Source organism: Lutra lutra, chromosome 1 (genome assembly GCF_902655055.1).
Source record: "Lutra lutra chromosome 1, mLutLut1.2, whole genome shotgun sequence".
Taxonomy (NCBI): Eukaryota; Metazoa; Chordata; class Mammalia; order Carnivora; family Mustelidae; genus Lutra; species Lutra lutra.
In genome coordinates this window covers 18919881-18944743 of record NC_062278.1, presented here as the reverse complement: position 1 = coordinate 18944743, position 24863 = coordinate 18919881, and the positions used below count along the sequence as shown (strand labels likewise).

At 39.7% G+C, this 24863-nt stretch overlaps 1 protein-coding gene across 1 annotated transcript in view; it reads left to right on the top strand.

The window, feature by feature from the left end:
- The window catches only part of JAM2 (junctional adhesion molecule 2), a 65019-nt gene that overhangs the window by 17140 nt on the left and 23016 nt on the right, over positions 1–24863 (top strand). The window contains exon 2 of the mRNA XM_047721624.1: positions 21148–21213. Coding sequence (XP_047577580.1) covers positions 21148–21213 — 66 coding nt within the window. The remainder of the gene's footprint in view (positions 1–21147; positions 21214–24863) is intronic.

Below are 24863 nucleotides of genomic sequence, written 5' to 3'. Positions count from 1 at the left end.
GGCAGAGAGGCAGGCAGAGAGAGAGGAGGAAGCAGGCTCCCTGCTGAGCAGAGAGCCCAATGTAGGGCTCGATCCCAGGACCCTGAGATCATGACCTGAGCCGAAGGCAGAGGCTTAACCCACTGAGCCACCCAGGCACCCCTCAGTTACATTTTCCATTATGGAGTAACTCAGGGGCACGTTCACACTGACTGGAATGGTGGGCAGAATCATGTTCATTTTTCAAGTTGATTAATTTTATAAATTAGAGTTCTCAGTCTATTTGGCAGGAGTATGTTATTGGATTCATAAGTTATACGTCCAGGTGAAAACATCTGTACTGGAGGGTCAGAAGACCTCCTTATACCTCCAACCATAAATGTCACTTGTTTACAAGGAAACAAAAATTATGGCGTATATAAAATGGAGCTTGGGATGCAAAGAACTAAGATTTTGTTAGTTCGCTCTTAGTTTTTTGTAAGGCTTTAGAAAACTATTGTATTTGGATCTCATTTTCCTTATTTGTAAAATGAAGGGGTTTATTTATTTATTTTCTTAATATTTTTATTTATTTATCTGACAGACAGAGATCACAAGTAGGCAGAGAGGCAGGCAGAGAGAAGGGAGGAAGCAGGCTCCCCGCTGAGCAGATAGCCTGATGCGGGGCTCGAGGACCCTGAGATCATGACCTGAGCCAAAGGCAGAGGCTTTAACCCACTGAGCCACCCAGGCGCCCCAATGAAGGGGTTTATTTAATGATGATTAGATTTCTTCATAATTTAACGTTTTGTTTTCAAATGGGGAAAAAAATGTACCATACTTAGATGCTAAAATTATTTTGTATGGTGTTCTAAACTACCCCTTTCAGAGTTCTTATTGGTTAGAACACAGAGCTTGTTTTGAAAAGGAGCAAGAAATGGTTTGATATTCATGGAGTTGATTGTATATTATGTATAAAGTCTCTGTTTGATGCAGTGGGCCATCAGGAAGTTGCTGGAAGTTTTGAAGAGTGAAGCAGTATACCAAAAGCTGGTATTTAGGGTAAACAATAATTTTGAGCCTTACATACTGAATAGACTTAGAAGGAAAGAGGTGACTATACCTTGAGTATTAGGTAAAAGGGTACAGGATTAAGGTAACAGCTGCCAAAATTGTTTAAGAACAGTTAAATCCAGAAGACATTGAAAATAGAAATTGGTAAGATTTAATGGTTGATTAAATATGGGGGACCATCAAAGACATCAAAACAGTAATTTCAAGTTTGTAAATTTGAAGAACCAGAGAAATCATAGTGTTTACATTGAGAAGGAATGATTATTTTGTACCTATCAAGAGGCAACAAAATATCCAACTAAAAATGTGTCTATAGAGCGTTGAAAAGAGGATAAAGGCGTAAATCATTTTGTACCTACCCCCTGTACTTAACCTGGTAAACAAAAATAGGGAGATTCACTCTGGGAGAAGACATTCTTGGGGAAAATATAGAGGTTGATTAGTAGGGGCAAAGGACAGAAGTCTGGAGAAGGTGCTCAGCTACAGAATATAAAAGATCAGAAACAATGAAGAAAAAGTGCCCAGGGAAATGGTGGACAAAGCAGGGAGGAATTTTGCCAAGTCAGTTATCTGGAGGCCAGAAGAACCAAGGGAGATCATAGCAAAGCTATGGCTGACCTGAAGGATTAAAAAGAAGACAGATAATTGACTCTCTCTGCTTGACTTATTTCACTCAGCATAATCTCTTCCAGTCCCGTCCATGTTGCTACAAAAGTTGGGTATTCATCCTTTCTGATGGAGGCATAATACTCCATAGTGTATATGGACCACATCTTCCTTATCCATTCGTCCGTTGAAGGGCATCTTGGTTCTTTCCACAGTTTGGCGACCATGGCCATTGCTGCTATAAACATTGGGGTACAGATGGTCCTTCTTTTCACTCCATCTGTATCTTTGGGGAAAATACCCAGTAGTGCAATTGCAGGGTCATAGGGAAGTTCTATTTTTAATTTCTTGAGGAATCTCCACACTGTTCTCCAAAGAGGCTGCACCAACTTGCATTCCCACCAATGGTGTAAGAGGGTTCCCCTTTCTCCACATCCCCTCCAACACATGTTGTTTCCTGTCTTGCTAATTTTGGCCATTCTAACTGGTGTAAGGTGATATCTCAATGTGGTTTTAATTTGAATCTCCCTGATGGCTAGTGATGATGAACATTTTTTCATGTGTCTGATAGCCATTTGTATGTCTTCATTGGAGAAGTGTCTGTTCATATCTTCTGCCCATTTTTTGATATGATTATCTGTTTTGGAGAAGGCATTTGGGTGAAATTGGAAGGGGAGGTGAACAATGAGAGACTATGGACTCTGAAAAACAATCTGAAGGGTTTGAAGAGGTGGGGGGGTGGGAGGTTGGGGGAACCAGGTGGTGGGTATTAGAGAGGGCATGGACTGCATGGAGCACTGGGTGTGGTACAAAAACAATGAATACTGTTATGCTGAAAATAAATTAAAAAATGATTAATAAAAAAATGATTAATTAAAAAATTTTTAAATTTAAAAAAAAAGAAGACAGAATTAGCATTTGAATGGAACTTTAGGATTGACAAAACACTTCACACAAATTATATTACTTAATTCTCCTGTTAACATACCTGTGAGGTACCCGGAACTATTTTTATCAAGGTTTCATAAAGGAGAAGCAGAGGTTCAGAACATGTTTAGGGAGACACAGAAGCAGGTCTTAAATAAGTTAGAACTGTTGACTCCAGATCCCATTTTTTTTTTTTTTCTATGTGGGAGATGAGGCTACTGGGAACTATAAGGAAAGAGAGAAGGCTGAGGAGATTTTTAGGGGAAATAGAAGGTGCTCTATTCTGGTGTTCACTCTGGCACTATAAAGGCACAGGGAAAAGAGAGGGGAGCCTCTGTCGTACCATGTATGGATTTAGAATCAGCACACAGTATCCTGCAGGGGCACTGAAGGATGACTAATTTTTTTCTGGTATAACAAGAAAATAATCTGAGTATTCCACTTAGAGTGTGGGTGATGGCTTAAAGATCTTAATATGTTATTAAAATGCTTTCTGACATTCGGTGTATTTGTAGTGCGGTTTTCTCTTAACATATACATGCCTTCTGTTCACAACTCAAATTGAATTCAAACCAATATTAACCTGAAGGGTAAGCCATTAGCCCGAAATAAGTATTTCATGATCTGAAAATATTGTTTAACTAAATGGGAAAAATATCCAAACATGAGCTCATCCAATACTGTTGAAGGATTTATTATCAAATTTAGTCATACTCTAGCATCATAGATCATTTAAAAGGGAAATAGAAAAAGTCCCCATAATTTTCTGGCTTTTTTCCTAGAAGTTAATATCAAAAGAAAAACATGAATATTGTCATAAGCAAAAATAAATATTTTCATATATCACACACTTCCTAAATTTTTTATAGGTATTGCCTTTTAAGTTGCTAAGTGCTATCTGATAGTAGGACACGAGGATTTTTTCCCCTCTATTTTGAAATGAAGAATAACTCTTTTAGCTAATTTCTGTGGTACCATTTTGTCATTTCTGCTGTCTTTTACTACTTCCCAAGTTTAGTTTCCATGGAAACAGGATCAGTCAGAAAATATTTGGGACTCTTTCAGAATGTTGAGTCCAAGATTCCTAATTAGGCTTCAGGCACTTGCAGCTTAATTAATATGAGTGTCTGTGTTATATCTTTGAAGGTAACGCAGACTGGGTTAAGATTTCATGATATGTTTGCCTTTTCAAAGATTTTTATTAAAGATTTGGATCAGAGAGCTTTAAAATCATTTAAGTATGTGGCAGAACGTGCCTGGAGCGAAAAAAAAAAAAGAAATATCTTTAGGCATACTATTCTTGACAGTTAAGAATACTTAAGAGACCAATTATCCCAGTTAGATCATCAAAATTGGTTAAACGTTTCTAGCTGAACGTGTTATCTTTTGGAATACAGCATATTGTGAGTAGGCAGAATTATATTGGGCTTAGACTTGGAGCAGGGAGTAATTAAAAAAATCAAGAGGTAAGAGAAAATTATGGAATTGAAAAGCCAGCAAACTATACCAAAACGGCCTCAATAACTCCTGTGTCCTCTCCAATATCTCCTTCATAGTTTTCTTGTGAGAACAATTACCACCAGTGGAACATGGGCGATCATAGGTTTACCCTTAAAAAATTAAATTTATAGGCCATGTGACATCAGCTGTAAGTGGAGAATATTCACTTTGTAATGGTTTCCACGAAAGCTTTCAGGTTTCTATTAGCTGAGTCTGTGTTCAAGGAATTTGATGGGGAGCTACCAATGGGTGTTACTGCCCCAGGGAGTGTTATGGAGTTCTGGGGACCCATTTGATTATCACAGTGATAGTGGGTGCTCTACACTTGCTGGGCAGGGACCAGAGCTGATAAATATCTCTGTTCCAGACAGTATTGTAAAATGAAGAACTTCCCTGTGTCCCTCACACTTCATCCTTCATCCTGCAACCAAGTCACACAGCATGTTCAAATAAGTGAAATCTTTATAATTATCTGAGCCTATGACTTACACCAATTTAGCTGTAAACAGAATTTTTTTTTTTTTGCACAGCCTTAATGCATAAGTAAATATCCACAGTGAGCCTGTTTTTTATTTTCCTGTACCATTTGGAATGGCTTCAGGTCTTTTTCTCTTAAATCCAGTTTAACATTGTAAGTATAGACTAATACCTGAATTCTTCAATATTGTGTATTCTAGCAGACTCATGTATAAACATTTATAAATCAAAATATATAATATTTTACTATATATTGCTTTCTTTTCATTTCTCTTTAATATTAAAGGAACACTATATTTAGTTTTCCAAATTTTATACATGTTTATATATATTTATATGTACGCATATATACACATATACACATAGAAAATGTTATATTACCCATAAATTTTATTTCAGTATAGTAAAGGGGCATGAAAAATTTATTAGAAAAAGAGGTCTGGGTGAGTGGGTGCCTCAGTTGGTGACGTGTCTGCCTGTGGCTCAGGTCATGATCTGAGTGAGGATCCTGGGCTCCCTCCTCAGCAGGGAGTCTGCTTCTCCCTCTCTCTCTGCCCCTCCCCCCCCTGCTCCCGCACGCGCATAGGCGCTCACTCTCTCTCTCTCTATCACGCTCTCTCACTCTCAAATAAATAAATAAAAGCTTTAAAGAAAGAAAGAAAAAGAGATTCTGGTAGTGCTGAAAACCAACCAATTAAAATAAATGGATGCAAATTACATGTATTTCATTACTGCAGTAAATTCTTCAGTTTGTGGAGAACAGGAAACTTATATATTCTATTTTTAGGGAAGCAGTTTTTCCCTTTCCAGGGTTCATTTTTAGCTGATACAAGAGAAAAAATTAAATGGGAGAAAAATATTAAAATAATGACTCTATAGAATGCACTGAAGAATAACTGTTCATATGCACCCATGTTTCACTCAAATATGTCGTTTTTTTCCTTTTATGTGTAGTTAGAGTGAGGGTAGTTTAGAGTCCTGCACTGTGAAAGTTACTTTTAGATTTTCATGCAAAGACGCTATAAACTTTAATATTATCAAAGAGTTATTAAAGTATCACTAAAGCCTAGTATTGTATTTTAGTTCACCTAGTATTTGTGGGTCTAGTGTGCGAAGCAGTGTGCTAAATTACAAAGATACATAGTTTATACCATCTTTTTTTTCCATCTTTAAAATATATTTCATGCTCTATGTAAATATAGTTTATAGTATTTATAAAATATACTTAAAAAGTTTATACATCGTATTTGAAGACAAGACTTGTTCAGTTTTGTTTGGAACAGACATTTAATTATCTCTAATTGTGTGTGAAGCATGATGTAGGTACAAATGTGTCACACAGTTCCTAACAGTGTCATGTTTCTAATGCTATTCAATGGAAGACACAGATATGTCAAAGATAGTTTGTAATAAAAAATAATAAAGGCTTCTAAAACGTGCTGCATCAGATAGAGAAGATCTATGTACAGAAGGATAGAAGGGACTGGGGAAGGCTTTGCCTTTCATGATGTTTGAGGGGGCACTGGATTATCTATGGAAGTTCCCCATTTGTCAGGCGAGGGTTGGAGGGAGGGGATTCCAGGGACAGTGGAGGATGGAAAGACATGAGGTGTTCAAAGAGCAGTGGGAGCCCTCTGGGGGTGGGGGAGGATTTGAACACAGAGTCTGTGAGGGTCAGTGATTGAGGGGGAGGCTGGAAAGACAAGCCAGTTCTGAAAGGCTATTTGAAGGAATTTGGCATTCATCCTGAAGGCAAGGGGGAAGCTCAGTATGATCAGGTTGTGGGGCACTTGGGTGGCTCATTCGGTTAAGCGTCTGCCTTTGGCTCAGGTCATGATCCCAGGGTCCTGGGACCGAGCCCCACATCAGACTCCTTGCTCAGTGGGGAGTCTGTTTCTTCCTCTGCCTCTCTCTGTCTCTTTCAAATAAATAAATAAAATCTTAAAAATAAATAAATAACCAGATTATATTGTGAGAAGGTACCTCATGAAGGAGAGAAGCAGATTAATTGATAGTTGTGCACATTTGTGTCCATCTTTAGCAATTTCCCTCCTGAACCAAAATTTCCCTCTGCCCCCGAAAACTAGTTTCTTCCCCGTGCTCAGGATGATACTCCTCCAGTCTCCTTGGGTCCTTTGTTCCATGTTCACTTATCTTCATTGCCAGCTCCCAATCATGGGCTGCAAACATGTTCAAGCCTCTACAGTTGCCGTGGGAAAGAGCTCACCACGATCCTGTAATGAAGTTCTTGAATCGGTGATCTGTATTTATCTCCATTTTTGTAATGACCACTCAGCCCACTGCAGAGTGCTCCCTTCCCATGCCACTGAACTGCTATCATTGTATCACCAGTGATTTAGTAGCCTCTAAATTCACAGCTTACTTTCAGTTAAAACCTTACTTGACCTCTCTGGAACATCCAATATTGTTGACGCTCCCTCCTTGAAAGTCTGCCCACCCCTGACTTCCATGACATCATTCTGCCCTAGTTTCTCTGATTACCTCTTCTCAGTCTTCTACAGAAGTTTCCCTTGGGCTTTATCCTCTCTAACTCTACTCCACTGTTCATGCTCTAAGTTATAGTTCCCCTTGGAGAGTCACAGTGCTCCTTAGCATGCCAAAGGCTCTAATAACCCCTATATTAGAGAATTTTAACTCTTTTTTTTCCAAGGATTTTATTTTTAAGTAATATCTACACCCAACATGGGACTCGAACTTACAACCTCGAGATCAAGAGTTGCCTGTTCTGGGGCACCTGGGTGGCTCAGTCGATTAAGCATCTGCCTTTGGTTCAGGTCATGATCTCACTTCCTGGGATGGAGCCCAGCATCAGGCTCCCTGCCTGATGATGAAGTCTGCTTCTCCCTCTCTTTCTGCTTGCTACTTTCCCTGCTTGTACTCTCTCTCTCTCTCAGTCAAATAAATAAATAAAATCTTAAAAAAAAAAAAATTACATGTTCTACCGACTGAGCCAGTCAAGCACCCCCGCTTAACTTACTAACTGGATGTTTCCCAAACCTTTATGGCCATGGAACCCTCATCTTTCTATAAGACACTAAAAGTCAGAGGCCAGTCTCAGGGAGAGGAGACAGGAAAGGAGCATCAGAGATGAGAACTGGGAGAGGATATTGTCGCAAAAACTATCAAATGTGACAAATCATAGAAGGCTATTTAATTTTATCAAAGTGGATTTTTGTCAAGATGTTACTTAGAGTTTTGACAGGAGAACTTTTTTTTTTAAGTCGTTATCTATTTATTTATTTGACTGCGAGAGAGAAGAGAGAGTGAGGACAAGCAGGAGGACAAGAGGAAGAGGAAGAAGTAGGCTCCCTACTGAGCAAGGAGCCCTTGCCCTGGTGCTCTGACAGGAGAACTTTCTAGAAGTGGTGAGACTTAGGAGAGGCCCTAAAGATTGGATAGAGTTTTAATGGAGAGGAGATGGAGCCTTCACTCCTGTGCATACCTCCTCTCCAAGTGAAGGCTGTGTGAAAAGGATAAGGAAGACTATCCGTTGTCTTTGAGGATATAGTCGTGGCTCAGAAGAGGGTGTTTGTTAAGGTTTAAAGGGGAGCGACTGACTACACAAGGTTGTTCTAGGTCACTATTCTTGGGATATAAATGACTGTGAGCATTTTAAAAAATGACAGCGTATTGCTGAACCTCCAAAAAGAACTCCTAAGATACCAAGCACCCTTGTATTAGACACCCCCAGATTAATTTGTTACTGTAATTCAGTATGATGCTTGTATTGGAGTTCTCCAGAGAAACAGAACCAATAGGGAGTGGCTTTAAATAAAAAGACTTATTTTGAGGACTTGGCTCATGGGATCAGAGAGGTGAGCAAGTCCAAAATCTGCAGTGTGGGCCGGCAGGTTGGAGACCCAGGAAGAGTCAGTGCTGCAGTTCAAGGCCAATGGCTGTCTGCTGACAGAGTTCCCTCTTGCTCAGGGGAGGTCATTCTCTTGTTCTGTTCAGGCCTTTGCCTTATGGGATGAAGCCCACTCATGTTATGAAGGGCAATCTGCTTTACTCAAAGTCTAGCCACTTAAATGTTAACTTCATCCAAAAACACCTTCACAGGAACATCCAGAATAATGTTTGACCCCATATCTGGACATTCTGGCCCATCCAAGAGGACACAAAATTAACCACAACGCTATTTTAAATTATATATTAAAACTTTTAAAACAAGTAGTTTTACTTTAAAAAATAAAACCTCTCACCGTGGGGTGCTGAGTGGCTCAGTTGTTAAGTGGCTGCCTTTGACTCAGGTCATGATCCCAGGGTCCTGGGATGGAGCCCTTCATCGTGCTCCCTGCTCGGCAGGAAGCCTGCTTCTCCCTCTCCCACCGCCCCCCACCCCCGCTTGTGTTCCCTCTCGTGCTGTGTCTCTGTCAAATAAATAAATAAAATCTTTAAAAAAAAAAAAACAAAACTTCTCCCCTTGTGTTATTAAAATTAGAATTTTTAAAATGGATATTTTTAAAAATAGGAACAGTGATTTATGGCTTTAAAATCACATATTAGGTAACTCTTCCACATACTACATACTGCTACTACTATGTACTTTTTTGCTGCAGCACAATATGAAAATTAATTCTGCACAGTGATGTTGTGATGAAGTGTTTTTGACTTCAAAATTAGCTGCTTCAGAATCTTTCATTGATTAATTTTGTGCAACTCGTCCCTTAATTCAAAAAATTAAGATAGCTCTTTATATTCTGTTTCCATTTTCTCCATAATTAACTTTGTTTCCATTCATTTGGCAAATAGTTGCTATTATCTACTACAAATCAAGTAATTCTTGGCCCTGGGGGTATAGATAAGAAAATTAAGCTCCCTGCCTTCAGTGCATAAGTACATCATATAGTGTGTTAGAAGGTGATGGGTTCTATGGAAAAAAGAAAATTCAGGATTAAGGAAATCAGGGAGTTTGGAAGGAAAAAGTTCAGATAGAGGTAGGGTTGTAATATGGAAGAGGGTGGCCAGAGTAGACTTTATTAAGGAGGTGTCTTTCCCCTGAGCAAAAACTTGAAGTAAGAGAGTTCATAGACATCTAAAGGAAGAGTCTTTCAGGCAGAAGGAACAGTCAAGCTTGGCCTATTTTGAGGATGAGCAAGGAGGCCAGTGTCCCTGGAGCAGAGAGAGGGAGGAATTGAGGAAAGGAGGTGGAAAGGAAGCAAGGCCAGATTGCATAGGACTTCCAGGCCAATGTAAGGGTGTCTACATTGGGGAAAATGGATAACTGATTGAAGGTTTTGAGCAAAAGTGCCATGATCCAATTTAGTATTTTAATGGATCTCTCTAGAATGCATTGAAATTAGATTTTAGAGGGACAGGGTAGAGTAGAAGGCCAGTCAGGAGTCTGTTGCAAGGATCCAGGCAGAGATGATGGCGCTCCAAGTGGTGGCAGTGGACATAGTAAGAGATAGTTCTGGATGCATTTTGAAGGTAGAGCTAATAGGAATTGCTGATGAATGGATACAGGCGATGGTAACTGGAATCATTAAGGATAAGTGCAAACTTTTTGGCCGGAACCACTGAAAGAACAGAGTTGCCATCATCTGAGTTGGGGTAAGTGGGGCAGATACAGAAAGAAAGATGAGGTTTGGACATAGTGTTTGAAATGTCTGTTAAGCCTTTAAGCGACAGAGTTAAATAGGCATTTGAATCTGAGTCCAGAGTTCAACAGAGACGCCTCGACCGGAGATATATATTTGGGAATTGTTAGTATCTGGGGGTGTTCAATGCCGTGAGTCTGGATGACCGCATTAATGGAGGAAGCCTAGGCAGAGAAGAGGAGGTGACCAAGGTCAGACCTGTGGGAAGGAAAGCTAGGAAGTGTGCGGTCCTGGATGCTAAGTGTAGAAGGTGCTCTCAGGGTGAAGGGCGTGGTGAATTGTGTCAATAAAAGTAGTTAGGGAAAGCGTCACCATCGTTTATCGTGTTTTACATATGATGAGGCAGAGCCCAAAGAGTCCGTAGCTGACCCTAATGTGTCACAGCAAAGATACAGCGGAGGTCGAATTTAAACCCAGGACTTGCCACTCTGAGCAGCCGCTGTAATGAAGACATCATGTTAACCATTTAAAGAAAGGAGAAAAATACAGAACCCTGGCAACGCATTCTCTATGTTTGCTATCCATCCGAATACATGATTATTGTGGAATCGTTGGTAAAACACTACGCTTGCATCGTCCCATTGGATAAAAAGCGCTGTCAGGTGAGAGGGGAGAGCTGAGAGCTGAGAGGGGAGTATTTGTAGAGAATCTACTGCATGCCAGGAAGTAGGCCAAGCAATTACATGGTTTATTTAATCTTGTAACCCATTAGGGAAGGCGCTGGTAGGTTCATTTTACTTCAGTGGAAACTGAGGTTTGGAAGCTTAAGGCTGTAGCTTGCCCCAGGCGATGTGACCAGTAATTCACAGCATGAAAGGGAGTCTCCTTTCATCTCTATCAGCTGTGACTTCCTGAAGACAAGGAACGATTCTGTCCCAAGCTGTGATGAAGCCTTGGGCCACCTTTATAAGAGATAACCCTTTCTTCACCCATCTGGACTTTCACGTTGCTTTTTGTTTGATTTCAGATATTTAATCAAAAAGCCAAGCTGTTGAAAATGGTGCTGCTGGTGGTGGTGCAGTGCTGTTGAGTGCTTTCTCCCATTGGGTGAGAAGCCAGGTCTGACACCACCTCAGCAAAGTAGGACGTGCTAGGGTTACCTCTACAGCATTTCAAAGTATCTGGTGGATTTTGTGACCAATGCAGTCCTCCTCATGCGATCTGGGACATCCGACAACAATTTCACTTGATTTTTTGGTGCCAGTTACACTTTTAGACACCATATTTGGACACAATTATCTTTGTCCGTTTTGTAAATGCTTCATCTGAAAAAGTTTCAAAAATTGGTTCTCTCTTGGCACGTGCTCATTTCCTGACCTGCTCAGGATGCAGCTCAGATTGGAATGTAGGCAGATTGTCTTAGTTTGCTAGAGCGAAAATACCATAGACCGGTGGCTCACAAACAAGTATCTATTTCTCGCAGTTCTGGAGGCTAGAGGCTAGAAATTCCAAGACAAGGTGCTGGCAGATTCCGTGTCTGTGAGAGCCTGCTTCCTGCTTACCAGTTGCCGCTCTCTTGTTGTGTCCTCGGGTGGCTGAGATGGGGATCTCTGGAGTCTCTTTCATAAGAGCGATATTCCCATTCTTGAAGGCTCCATCCATGACCTACCTCATCATCTCCCAAAGGTCCCCACCTCCTAATCTCAACATACTGGCCATTAGGATTTCATCACACGGATTTGGGGGGAGGAACACAAACATTCAACCCATAACACAGATTTTCATTAAACCATTTCTTTTATTGGTCTAGGTGATTGACCCTGACGAGTTGGTTTTGGTGTTGAATGTGTAGAACCAGTTTTGAAATAAGAAGAGTGAGTCAAGAAACTGTCTTTATGGAAAGAGAGGGGGAAATTATAGTTCCTGCTTGTAAAGCACCTGAGAAATCAGGGTAATTAATTCTGAGGACTCTTACCTGACAGTTGTAAAATATGACAGCTAAGCACTGCCAAACCATTGTTTCTATGGTCAGCATTTCAAAATAAATCGTTCTTGTTCCTTTGGCTTCCTGAAGACTAATCAAAGGAAACGTGAAGCAACAATAAGCTGGGAGGGTTTCCCTTAGGTTTCAAATATCTTCTGGAACCATTTATGGTAATAGAATTTAATTAGTAACATAGGTATGAACTGGAAGGGCGAAAGCTTTTATGAACCATCCTCCAGCAGGAGAGTTGAAAAAATAAATTCATACAACCGCCATATTTTAAGAGTGAAGTTTAAGAGGGAGGGAAGTGCTAAGTTGTTGGTCATATAAAATCCTTAGTATTTTGAAGGTTGAACTATTAGGCAGTGAACTCTGGAGATCACTTTCTTTACTATAGGTGGTCAAGTCCAGAAAGCTAAATAAACTCATTAATAAGAAGAAGCCCATCATTTTGTGCAAAGATAATTAGAGCCCTCACTACAAAAGATTGTATCTTGGGATGCCTGGTTGGCCCAGTGGGTTGGGCCTCTACCTTCAGCTCAGGTCATGATCTCAGGGTGCTCAGATAGAGCCCTACATTGGGCTCTCTGCTCAGCAGGGAGCCTGCTTCCCCCTCTCTCTCTGCCTGCCTCTCTGCCTACTTGTGATCTCTCTCTGTGTCAAATAAATAAATAAAATCTTTAAAATTAAAAATTAAAAAAAAGAAAAAGAAAAATTGTATCCCCAAAAATCTGATCTTGAAAGTTTTTTGTTTTTTGTTTTTTTAGAGAGGGAGAGTGTGCAGGCACGCTGGGTTGGGGAGGGGCAGAGAGAGAGAATCTCCAGTTTACTCATGCCAAATGCAGAGCCCGATGCGGGGCTTGATCTCACAATCCTGAGATCATGACCCGAGCTGAAATCAAGCATCAGATGCTTAACTGAATGAGCCACCCAGGCACCCCTTATTCTTGCAAGTTTTACAAAATGTGCACCCATTGCTAGGCCCTCCCACTTCACTACCAGGGCCTCTGGAAGTGCTCATGCAAGGGAGAGTCCCAAAACTTGCGCCTCATTAAATTCACAGTCAGTCCTCCTTCCTTTATGTGTTTATTCATTACATTTTATAAATCTTCTGATTCAAAAAAAGATTTAAGACATTAGCAGTGCTCTATATTCCTCTGAGAAATGCAAAGATAACTTCATTTGCAGATTATAAATTTGACGGGTTAGGAATATTAGAGAATATGTTTGACATTTTGTGCTGATCCCTGTAAAACTCGATTTGTATCCATTACTGCATGTTTGTGCTTTCAAAAATGAAAACATGGGATGCATCAAAGTGGTTCCCCAAATTCATTCAGTAAAGCAGAAAAATAAGACACTGGAGGTACCAAGAGCTTAAAACAAACATCTGTGTAGGCTCAGTGTGGAAAGAGCTTGGTAGATGGTAGAGTTCTACTGACATATGTTACTTAAGTGGATTTATATGTATCAGATGACTGCAAAATCACCATTTCACTATCCCTGAAACACACAGCTGTGTGTATCAGCTGTCAGGATGTTTTGTGCAGGGATTCCCAGACTCGTCTACCTTGGTGATTCAGAACCAGGGTTCAGAGCCCAGATTCAGAAACCCACTTTGAACTCTCTGTCCAGAGCTGATCAAAACTCTGGAGAAATGATCTTTAATACCTGCTCTCAAAAATTATTTATTTGAGGGGCACCTGGGTGGCTCAGTGGGTTAAGCCTCTGCCTTCAGCTCAGGTCATGATCTCAGGATCCTGGGATCGAGTCCCATATCAGTCTCTCTGCTAGGCAGGGAGCCTGCTTCCTCCTCCCTCTCTCTCTCTCTCTCCCTCTCTGCCTACTTGTGATCTCTATCTGTGAAATAAAATCTTTTAAAAAAAAATTATTTTTTTGAGGGGCACCTGGGTGGCTCAGTGGGTTAAAGCCTCTGCCTTCAGCTCAGGTCATGATCTCAGGGTCCTGGGATTGGGCCCCACATCAGGCTCCCTGCTCAGCGGGGATCCTACTTCCCCCCTCTTTCTCTCTGCCTGCCTCTCTACCTACTTGTGATCTCTGTCATATAAATAAAATCTTTAAAAAAATTATTTATTTGACAATTATACTGGTTTGTTCATTTCTACTGAGAAATATAATTGTCAAATACTGGCGATGGTTCTGGACTTTCTATCTTGAAAAACCATACTGAGATTTAGGAGTTAGTCTCTGCAATGTCAGATTAAAAGGCAGGGAATAATCTTAAATTAAAATGTCACTGAGCTATCAAAGCCTGATGTGCCATCTGTAGTAAAAGGATGTGCCGGGGCACCTGGGTGGCTCAGTGGGTTAAGCCTCTGCCTTTGGCTCAGGTCATGATATCAGGGTCCTGGGATTGAGCCCCACCCGCATCGGGCTCTCTGCTCAGTGGAGATCCTGCTTCCCCCTCTCTACCAGTCTCTCTGCCTGCTTGTGATCTCCCTCTCTCTGTCAAATAAACAAATAAAAATTCTTAAAAAAAAAAAAAAAAAAAGGATGTGCCAAGACACAGTCCAGACCACATGAGTCAATTAGTGAGGAGAGACACTCAGGTTTATTATCTTTAAGTTTTCCATTTTAGTATTCTTTACCTTAACACCATGTGTCTATTTTGATATCTGACTACTTTAGTACTGATTTCTTGTTTTACACTAACAAAGTTTTGGGGCCATTGCTTCTTGGCATCTTAATCTTAGGGAGAACCGGTCAGAACATCCAATGGTCACCATCCCTGTCTTCCATTGAGTGTGTGATTTTTGTTAGCATCAGTTTTGTTTTTTGTTTTTTAAAGATTGTATTTATTTATTTGACAGAGAGAGAGAGATCACAAGTAGGCAGAGAGGCAGGCAGAGAGAGAGAGGAGGAAGCAGGCTCCCCGCTGAGCAGAGAGCCCAATGTGGGGCTCCATCCCAGGACCCTGAGATCATGACCTGAGCCAAAGGCAGAGGCTTAACCCACTGAGCCACCCAGGCGCCCCTTAGCATCAGTTTTGGAAGATGACATTCCTGCATCCTGTCTTGAGAATCTACTCGATTTGAGTTGACTGTTGTCATCTATCTAAAATCTATAGTTAACGCCAGTGGTGAACAAATTGTGTGTGGCTGAGATTGTCACTTGGGGAATATTAAAGAAAGATCTCAGAATCCTAAAATTGCTTGTTTCATGTCCTCGTGGGGAGTACCTGGTGAGAAATTCAGCTGTTAATGGCTTTCTGATACCACAGGACACTGTTAAATCTGAAGATGTGCTTGAAGAACACTTTAAAAATTTTTTTGAGAATTTATTTTACTGTAAGAATTTAGTTCCCTTATTTCATTTCTATCTAATATCACCTCCCAAATTTAATCATTCAGCTGTTTGGGTAACAGAATGCCTTGAAAGTTTTCCTAAATTTACTAAAGCATATAACTTATATGAAAACAACTGTGGATGCAATTCTGAAATACCGATCTTTTAGAACTCAAATGACTTAAAAACAAACAATAAAAAACAGAAAAGAGGAGGAGACATACCATTTTTGTTCAGTATTTAATAAATATACAAGTGTTATTCAAATTACTTGTCCAGTCTCCATAAATATTTGCCCATTAACAGTTTTCTGTTAAATGACAATTCATTATATACTCTCTACACAATATCTTTACCCTAAAGATTGAAAAGGGTGTGAAGCCATCTTCAGAGCGTCTGACAGAGTCGTGTTTGGTATGTCTTTCTCTGCAATGCTTTGTGCCAATCTGAGAATGGGAGGGAGGGGGGAAGGTCTGTGGAACCAGAGTAACTAGATGTAAATGCGCATCTTTGCTTCTCTGCATTCTAGCGTTGTGACCCTGAGCAAGGACCTCTCCCAGTCGTCACACCTGTCCAGTGAGGATTTTAACACAGAGGAGTCACATCTTACTTAGATACTAGGTTCTTAAGGGGAAAATTTATTCATAGTCAAAATCACTCTTTAATTCTTTAGGTCATCATTAACTCACCAGAACACCAGCAACAGGTAGCTCCAAAGCCAAGCACATTTTTTATTTTTCCTTGCATTTCGGTATGGTTTCCCTTTCTCTCATTGAAAGGGCCTGAAGGATTGCCTGGGTGGCTCAGTTGGTTTGGCAACTGACTCTTGGTTTTGACTCAGATCATGATCCCAGGTTTGTGGGATCTAGTCCTGCTCTGCGCTCAGCGGGGAGTCTGCTTCTCTCCCTCTCCCCCTGCTCACATATGCTCTCTCTCTCTCTCTCAAATAAAGAAATAAATCTTTAAAAAAAAAAAAAAAAAGGGCCAGAATGTCCAGTGTGAGAGGCTAGAAGGACAGTTCTCTGTTTCTTTCTGTCTTCTTTTCCCTCTCCTTCCCCCTCCATTCCTCCTATCTCCGTCTCTCTCCTTCCCTCTATCCTCTCCCCCTCTCCCTACTCTCTAGACCTACTATGGTCGAATCATAGTGAGATAGATGAGTATATTAACCTAACTCCTGATTCCTACTTCATTGTGATAACATTTTACCCTATAAATATTTATCCATACTAAATACTTAAAGTACTCTACATCAGAAACTAATAGTACATTGTAGGTTAATTAATTGAATTTAAATTTTAAAAATGCAAATATAAAAAAAGCTTCCTTTTAAAAAAAATGTAAAAATAAATAAAAATAAAAAGTCTCCTTTAAAAAAAAATAAATAAATACTGGGTAATATTATTTTATCTGTTACTACTAGCCCTGTGCATCTTTTCTATATTTGTTAATACAATAATTATTTATTAGTGATGGTCAAAACCACATGGCTATTAATTTTCATTTTTGAAAACTTACAAAATAACTCCTATCCATGGTTTTTATAACTTGCTTTTATCATGGTACTCTATAATGTGCTCCTCTGTAACACATCAATTTTCCCTCATCATGTTTCCAATTAAAAGTGTTACTTTAAATACTACTCTTATAGTAGATTTAAAAATTGTGGTATAAATATAAATATTTATTCTTAGTCATACTAAATGATTCTTAGTCACACGAGAATATTTTAGATGATTGATAGACAACATAAGAAATTTTATTCTTAGAGTTGAAGGTAAAGAAACACAAAAGATTTTGTTTGGTTAGGGATTACTTGACTTGGAGTTGTTAGCAGTTATGGAAATAATCATCTCTTAACCTCATTTTATGAACTTCTGCCCATGATTTTGGAACACATCCAAAACTATTAAAGATGTTTTGTAGCTAACTTTAAGACAATTGTTGACCTCAACTAGCAGACCTCCATGACGATTTTTTGTTTGTTTTCTTTTTTAACTCACTCTGGAAAGGTGAACAAAAAATAAAAATCAGTCAAGAAAGGAGCCAGCAGAGACTCTTCCCAACATCTGCTAGTGAAATGTTGGTACAAAATCCAACATTTTGTTTTCATAAAGTCATTGGGTTCAAGTTAAAAAAATACACACACACACACACACACACAACTGAATTCCAAGACCAGAAAGGCTAAAAACAAGAAAGAAATCTTATAATGTATAATTATTTTTTTAAGATTCAGAACTTTCTGTTTAAATAAGTTCATCATAGGTGACCACACATTTTAAGTGGTTTTACTTGATTAAAAAGCAAACCTTGAAGTAAATAGAACCAGAGGAAGCAGCATAGCTAGAAAACACTTAAAATCACAGAAATAAATATTCAGGTACCAAGAAATAGTACCTATTTATTAATTTACTAAAACCAATCCTCTTTATAATTGCTTTGCGTTCATAGTTTTGTCAATTCAGTGAATCTTCTCTTTTTTGGTGTTTGGGACTTTTTTTTTTTTTCTATTCAAACATATACATATGAAAGTTTTGAAGAAATTAATAAAATCCCTGAGTTAACAGCCATTTTTTACATAGAACTTTTAAAGTGATTTTTGAAAATTTAAGAAATTTTTCTTTAAGGGTGTTTTAGCAAGTAAGAAACTGGAACTGAGAAAAGGGGAAAATATTTGGACCCAGTCCTAAATCCTCCAATGTCAGGTCGGACTAACATTCGCCTCAAATGAAAGACGACCCAAACCGGCCGAAGAAAATAAACACTCTCAGTAGGCAATGCAGGGTTTGAAAAGTTCAAAGATATGATGATGTGGAGGGAACAAAGATTATCTTTTTCTATTTTGCCCAGATTTTCCCCTCAACTGGTTTCTAGGGAATATGAGTCTTCATTGTTCTGTCTAAAAAAATCAACGAAAAGAGGTCAAAAATCACAAGAAATGCCTGTCACAATCAGAACTTCTCTGAGGGCACTAATTTACACATTGCTAAAGGAGAAAAGAGGATTTTTCAAAGTGTGCTTTGAAAGTTTCACAGAATAATGATTTGGAATCGGAATCATCGGATAAACGTTCCGCGATCGTGTCATTTAAATGTAGGTGTAACACAGAATGAACGCAGGAGGTCCTGGCTTTCCTGGCTTGGCGAGCTTAGTGTCTTCCCTCCCTCTGGCTCTCTGAAGATCTGGACCTCTTTACGCTCTACAAAATAAAACTAGGGAAGGAGAGGAGGAACTGGAAAAGAAAGGCATATGGGGTGAGGGTGGGGTTCAGAGGATTATGGGACATAGTCTGGTATGTGGCAGAGTATATGGAAAAGGGAAAAGGGGGATATTAAAAAGTTGGCTTGGACCCATTCATAATTTTTTTTTTTTTAATACACAAGCAAAAGTTGTATTTTGAAATCACCCTTTGGTGACCTGACATCTAAGACTGGGCCACGTAGGTCCCTTCTTTATACGCACAGATTTACAGTTGTCAATAAAAGCAATCAGCCCAGTTCTACATTCTTCCCAATAGACACCAGCTTCGCTGATTTGTCTAGTGAAGAGGTTTGCAATTTAGAGATATAGAACCTGAATAGTTGAACAGTGTTAGACGGGAGAACTAGACACTTAAGGCCTTTAGGTTTCTAAGAGCTTTCATTTCATTCACAACTATATTTGCTGTCCAGGCTTCTAAGGGAGAGAAAAAGAGAAGAAAAGTTATCCCAAATAGCATGTATTCCTAAGGACCAATGAAGTCTTAGCACAGTGTCATAATTTACATGTCCGTGTCCCTACAGACGAATAAATCAAAAATGGCGTGCTATGTGAAACACTTTTCTCTCCTTCCCAGAAGTGTAATATATTATTTTATACCAAAGAAATTCTGATCTCACAGGAACTTTTTTTTGAACTCATGGTTTTTTGGTCCTTCTTTAGTCTCTTTATTTCTATTCCTGGTTCTTCAAAGCAGCCTCACTGTTAAGTATAAAGCAGTGGTTTTCCACCAAGTGTGATTTCCCTGGGGGCGTTTGGGAAGGTCTGGAAACATTTTTGGTTGTCATGACTTGGGTTGACCATAGGGTAGATGGAGGTTCTATGGGCACGTAGTGGGCGGAAGCCAGGGATACAACAAAACGTCCTGCCGTACCCCGGACAGCCCCCCACAACAAAGAATGAGCTGGTTCCAACTGTTAATAGTGTCAAGATGGAGGAACCTCAACTACAGCCTCCCTGCAGAGATTACCATGACGTGCAACTTCTCCAGTTACAACCGCCCAGCTTCCATCTTCCCATTGTGCTTCAGAGCCAGTCCTTAGCCTTCATTATAACCACCAATTTCTCACCATATCCCATCTTCATTAGATCAGTGGACCTTTCCACCTGGCATCCTTGCTAATCTGCAGTGCTTCCTCATAGGTCAGCTTGTGGGGAAGCACGATGTGGGGGCTGGTGTAGTCCTACAGTAATAAACTACTTGGGCTACTGGATGAGCTCAAATCCCAGCCCCACCACTTACTACTTGTATAACCTTGACCAAAATTTCTTACCCTCTCTGGGTGTCTCCCCACCTGCAAAACAGATGGATAAATAATGGTACTGGACCACAGAGACCACAGAGAATTGTTGTGAGAGTTCAATGAGTTAATGTTTGCAAAGCACTGGGAGTGTTGCCTAACACCAAAGTGCTTAATAAATGTTAACTGTTGTTGGGGTCCCTGGTTGGCTCAGTCAGTTAAGGGTCTGACTTTTGGTTTCAGCTCAGGTCATGCTCTCGGGGTCATGACCTCAGGGTTGTTAGATTGGCCCCACGTCCATCGTGGAGCTTGCTTAAGATTCTCTGTCTCCCTCTGCACACTCCACCACCCCGAAATAAATAAATAAATCTTTTAAAAAATGAAATTTTCTATTTAACTTTATGAAAGTGATGATGATCTCATCGTCGTTGTCATATTATTTTCAGATCACATTAGCCACCATAATTGGTCAGTCATTTCAATCCTATAGACCATTCCTGGAAAAATCATTGAAATGTTCGGGAGAAAAATAAAGATGTTCTGCTTGCATTTTTCATCATATGTGTATATCCAAGGTTTATATACAATATATGTTATATGTACCTTTCCTAGTCAAAAATACGTTAAATGACCCATTTCTATATGATGTAGGCGTAATCAGGGATAAGTTTGTAAAGCAACTTAAACCCTTAAATAATTAGCCTTTATCTTAAAGGGGATATACCTTAAGCGCTAGAGCATATTGGGCTAAATTAAGGACAAAGCCGCCTGGGGCTCCTGAGGGGCTCAGTCCATTGCACATCGTTGGACTCTTGGTTTCAGCTCAGGTCATGATCTCGGGGTCCTGGTATCTAGCCCAGACTCAGGCTCTGCACTCAGCGGGGAGTCTGCTTCTCTGCCTCTCCCTCTGCCCCTCCCTCTGCTCATACTTTCTCTAAAGTAAATAAATATATCTTAAAAAAAAAAAAAGCCTTTCACAGTCAGGCTTGTCAAATTGTGTTGTCTGTCCTGGGGCCCTGACAGATCCATGGGTTTTGCTTTGGGAAAGGAGGGCAGAAAACCACAATACAGAAAATGGAAGAGACATAGATAGTTTGCCTTGGTTTTTCTTATTTTGATACTTTAAAACTTATGGGTTATGCATGTGTGAAATAGCAAACTTGAGGCCAGTTTTCCTTAATGTTGCATTCCATTCAAACATTTGCAAGTGGTCTTTGGCGCTATTTTAATTATTCTATCTGTTTTAATCTTTCAGATCATAAGGCCTATGGATTCTCTGCCCCAAAAGACCATCAAGTGGTCACAGCAATAGAATATCAAGGTAGAGTAACTTATGCTTCTCACGGACTGTGTTGTTCAAATGACTCACAAGTATGACGTGTGTGATGTTATCTATTTGTTGGACTATCTGCCTTCCCTCACACTAATTCTTCCTTCCGAAATGCTGCTCTGTGCTGGAGAACTTTCTCCACCGCCTCAGTGGAAATTTTGGACATTCGATGAAAGACCCAATGTACAAAGAAGGCCTCTAATTGCGTATATTATCTGCAGCAAAGCAGATCTAATTTGTGAAACTGGTAAATGGAGGTCCTGCAAAGTTTCCAGCCAGCTGGATATGGTAAATGGAAATTAATGCTGCAAACCCCACTCTACTTCATGTTTTTTGTTTTTGTTTTTTGCGGGGGGGGGGGGGGGTAAAGAGTCTGTTTCTTTTTTTTTTTTTAAGATTTTATTTATTTATTTGACAGAGATAGAGAGAGAGACAGAACACAAGCAGGGGAGTGGGAGAGGGAGAAGCAGGCTCCCCGCTGAGAAAGGAGCCTGCTGTGGGTCTCGATCCCAGGACCCTGCTGCGGGTCTCCATCCCAGGACCCTGGGATCATGCCCTGAGCCAAAGGCAGACACTTAACTGACTGAGCCACCCAGGCACCCCTCTACTTCATGTTTTTAAGATGACATTAATATAGCCTATTTTGGGGGCGCCTGGGTGGCTCAGTGGGTTAAGCCGCTGCCTTCGGCTCAGGTCATGATCTCAGGGTCCTGGGATCGAGCCCCGCGTCAGGCTCTCTGCTCAGCAGGGAGCCTGCTTCCTCCTCTCTCTCTGCCTGCCTCTCTGCCTGCTTGTGATCTCTCTCTGTCAAATAAATAAATAAAATCTTTAAAAATATATATATAGCCTATTTTGGGGTGCCATCTTGTTATATATTTAACTTTTTAAATATATTTACAGTAGGGAGTTGTTGTTTAATGGGTATAACATTTCACTTCTTCAAGATGAAAAAGTTCTAGAGATTGGTTGCCTAACAATGTGAATATACGTAACACTAAATTATTAAAAATCATGAAGATGGTAAAAAGTTAAAAAGTGTTAAGATGGTAAATGTTAAGATACATATATTTAACCACAATTAAAAAAAATTTTAAAGCCTCTAATACCCAAGGAAAACTTTATAAGGGCTTTTATAAGTTTGCTTCAAATATTGACCACCTACTACTGTTATGAAATCTCTTTTACCCAGAACACAGTAATACTAGGCAACCGGAAGATTTACCATATCCTAAGTGTGATGCTCGTTTGAGCCAGAGATTGTAAACATTTAAGAAACAAGTGTCAAATGTGTCTGAGCTCTTGTCTTCAGGCACGTCTTAGGTTCCTGGAGTTGGAAGAGATAGGTTTGAAGGAAAAGAGACAAAGATAAAGAAGAGAACTGTGGGTAGGAAGAAACTAAGTAAATTAGTATTTAGCTAGGACTTATAATAGTGCCCAGCCCACTGTATTACAAGTGCTTCATCAGTAAAAATATGCTACAATAAGAATCAGCCTGCCATTCACAAGTAACATATCACTTGATAACAAATTACTGGAACAACTATTTCAATTAATGAAGTCCTAATCTATTACATGATAAAGCTCAAAAACACTCACTCTTTATCATGAATTAGTTTTAAGTGTAAAGACATGGGAAGAACAAATTAATGATTGGGAGTGATGTAGGTCTATGAAGCACTTGTGGAGAGGATGGACAGGGCTGGACATGGTGTTGAAAAGGAGACCAGAAAGGCCAAAAGAAGGACCATGCAGTGAGAGGGAAAGATGGGCCAGGACTCTGTAAGGACGAAAGAAGTGAATTGTCCTACTCTGTACTTTCCTGAAGGTTCTCACTGTAGGGCCCAACTGGTACCATGAATATACATCCCTACCCCTCCACCACCACCCAAGTCCTATGGCATGTTATCTCAGTTAGGATGCCAAAGTTATACTCTACAGTCTTACATTACTTAAAAAAAAAAAAAGTAGTGAGGTGAAATTCACATAACATAAAATCAGCACATTCAAGTGAATGGTTCAGTGGCTTTTAGTACATTTACAATGTTGTGTAACTCCCACCTCTGTCTAGTTCCAAAAATTTCCATCACTCCAAACTAAAATCGTGTGCCATTTACATTATTTTCTAATGAGTGTTTTTTTTTTAATATTATAAAATCCTTCTTTAATTTATTGCAGCCAAATGTTTGTCTTACTCCTGAATAGGTATTTTTTATTTTTATTTATTTTTTAAAAGATTTTATTTATTTATTTGACACACAGAGAGACATCACAAGTAGGCAGAGAGGCAGGTACAGAGAGGGGGGGAAGCAGGCTCCCCACTGAGCAGAGACCCTGATGCGGAACTCGATCCGAGGACCCTGAGATCATGACCTGAGCCGAAGGCAGAGGCTTAACCAACCCACTGAGCCATCCAGGCGCCCGATTTTTTATTTTTTGTTTGTTTGTTTCTCCTCTGTTCTTTTTAATTAAGAATTATAGGGACACCTGGGTGGCTCAGTCGGTTGAGCATCTGACTCTTGGTTTCAGCTCAGGTCAGGATTTCAGGTTCCTGAGATAGAGCCCCACATTGTGGGGGCGTTGGTGGGGGGAGGGGTCCTGCCCTCAGCTGGAGTCTGCTTCTGTCTGTCTGCCCCTTCCCCCACTCACATGCTCTCTGTCTCTGTCTCTTTCTCTCTCTTAAATAGAATAAAAAATTTTTGAAAGAAAAAGATGTATATTCTGATTCTATTTTATATGTGCCCCAGTTGTTCCAACTTGGCTCTCCTTAAAGCAAAAATGAATTTCTATCTTCTTCCACATTTTTAGTAGTAACATATTTTATGCAGTGGCTTTTTTTTTAGTTAAAGTCTAAAATATCTTGTGATTTGTGTGTATGTGTAGGTATGTTCCACCTCATTCATTTATTTTCTTTTTTTTTTTTTTTTTTCGCCTCTTGTCTCTCTGATGTCAACAAATCATGAATTAATTCCTTCTTTGCAGTACTGCTGTTTTGTATCACTTCCCATAGTGGTGCCAAGAACAGAACGAGACCGAAGTGAGAGCAGCTTTGCTAGGCTTATAAATTATATGAGTAGCCTCTAGGCAGAATGTCCAACACTGCGAGCTATGAATCAGTTTAATAGCATGCTTTTCTTCACAGAAGTAATTTCTTGGTAATTTTTCAGAACTGTGTTGGTTGTAGCAATTCTATTTTTGTATTACATAAGATTTTGATGATTTTTAACTTGAGCACAGAGAATAAAATCAGAAGATAATTAGCAGTACAGAATCCTAGAAAAATTAAAATTCACAGTGATTTCTAGCGATGTGATTCCTAAAATGACTGTTTTGCTACATGAAAATATTATTGCTTATATGCTTTTTCTAAACGAAAGAAACATCTTTCCTCGACCCGAAGGAAACATATTTTTGGGAATGAAATGATCATCTTAACAAAAGAAATTGAAGCATTTTTATGTTTTAGTATGCCTTATTTTGCGAAAATAGGAGTTATGTCTGTATCCTATCCTGCTGTCTCAAAGGTACAGGTTTTAGCTCAAATTTGAGTGATTCTTAGGTAAATTTGGGTTGTAGAAAGTGAGGATTTCTATCATGTCAAGGCGTACTTACAACTACAACTAAAAGAAGTTTCTCAGGGGTGA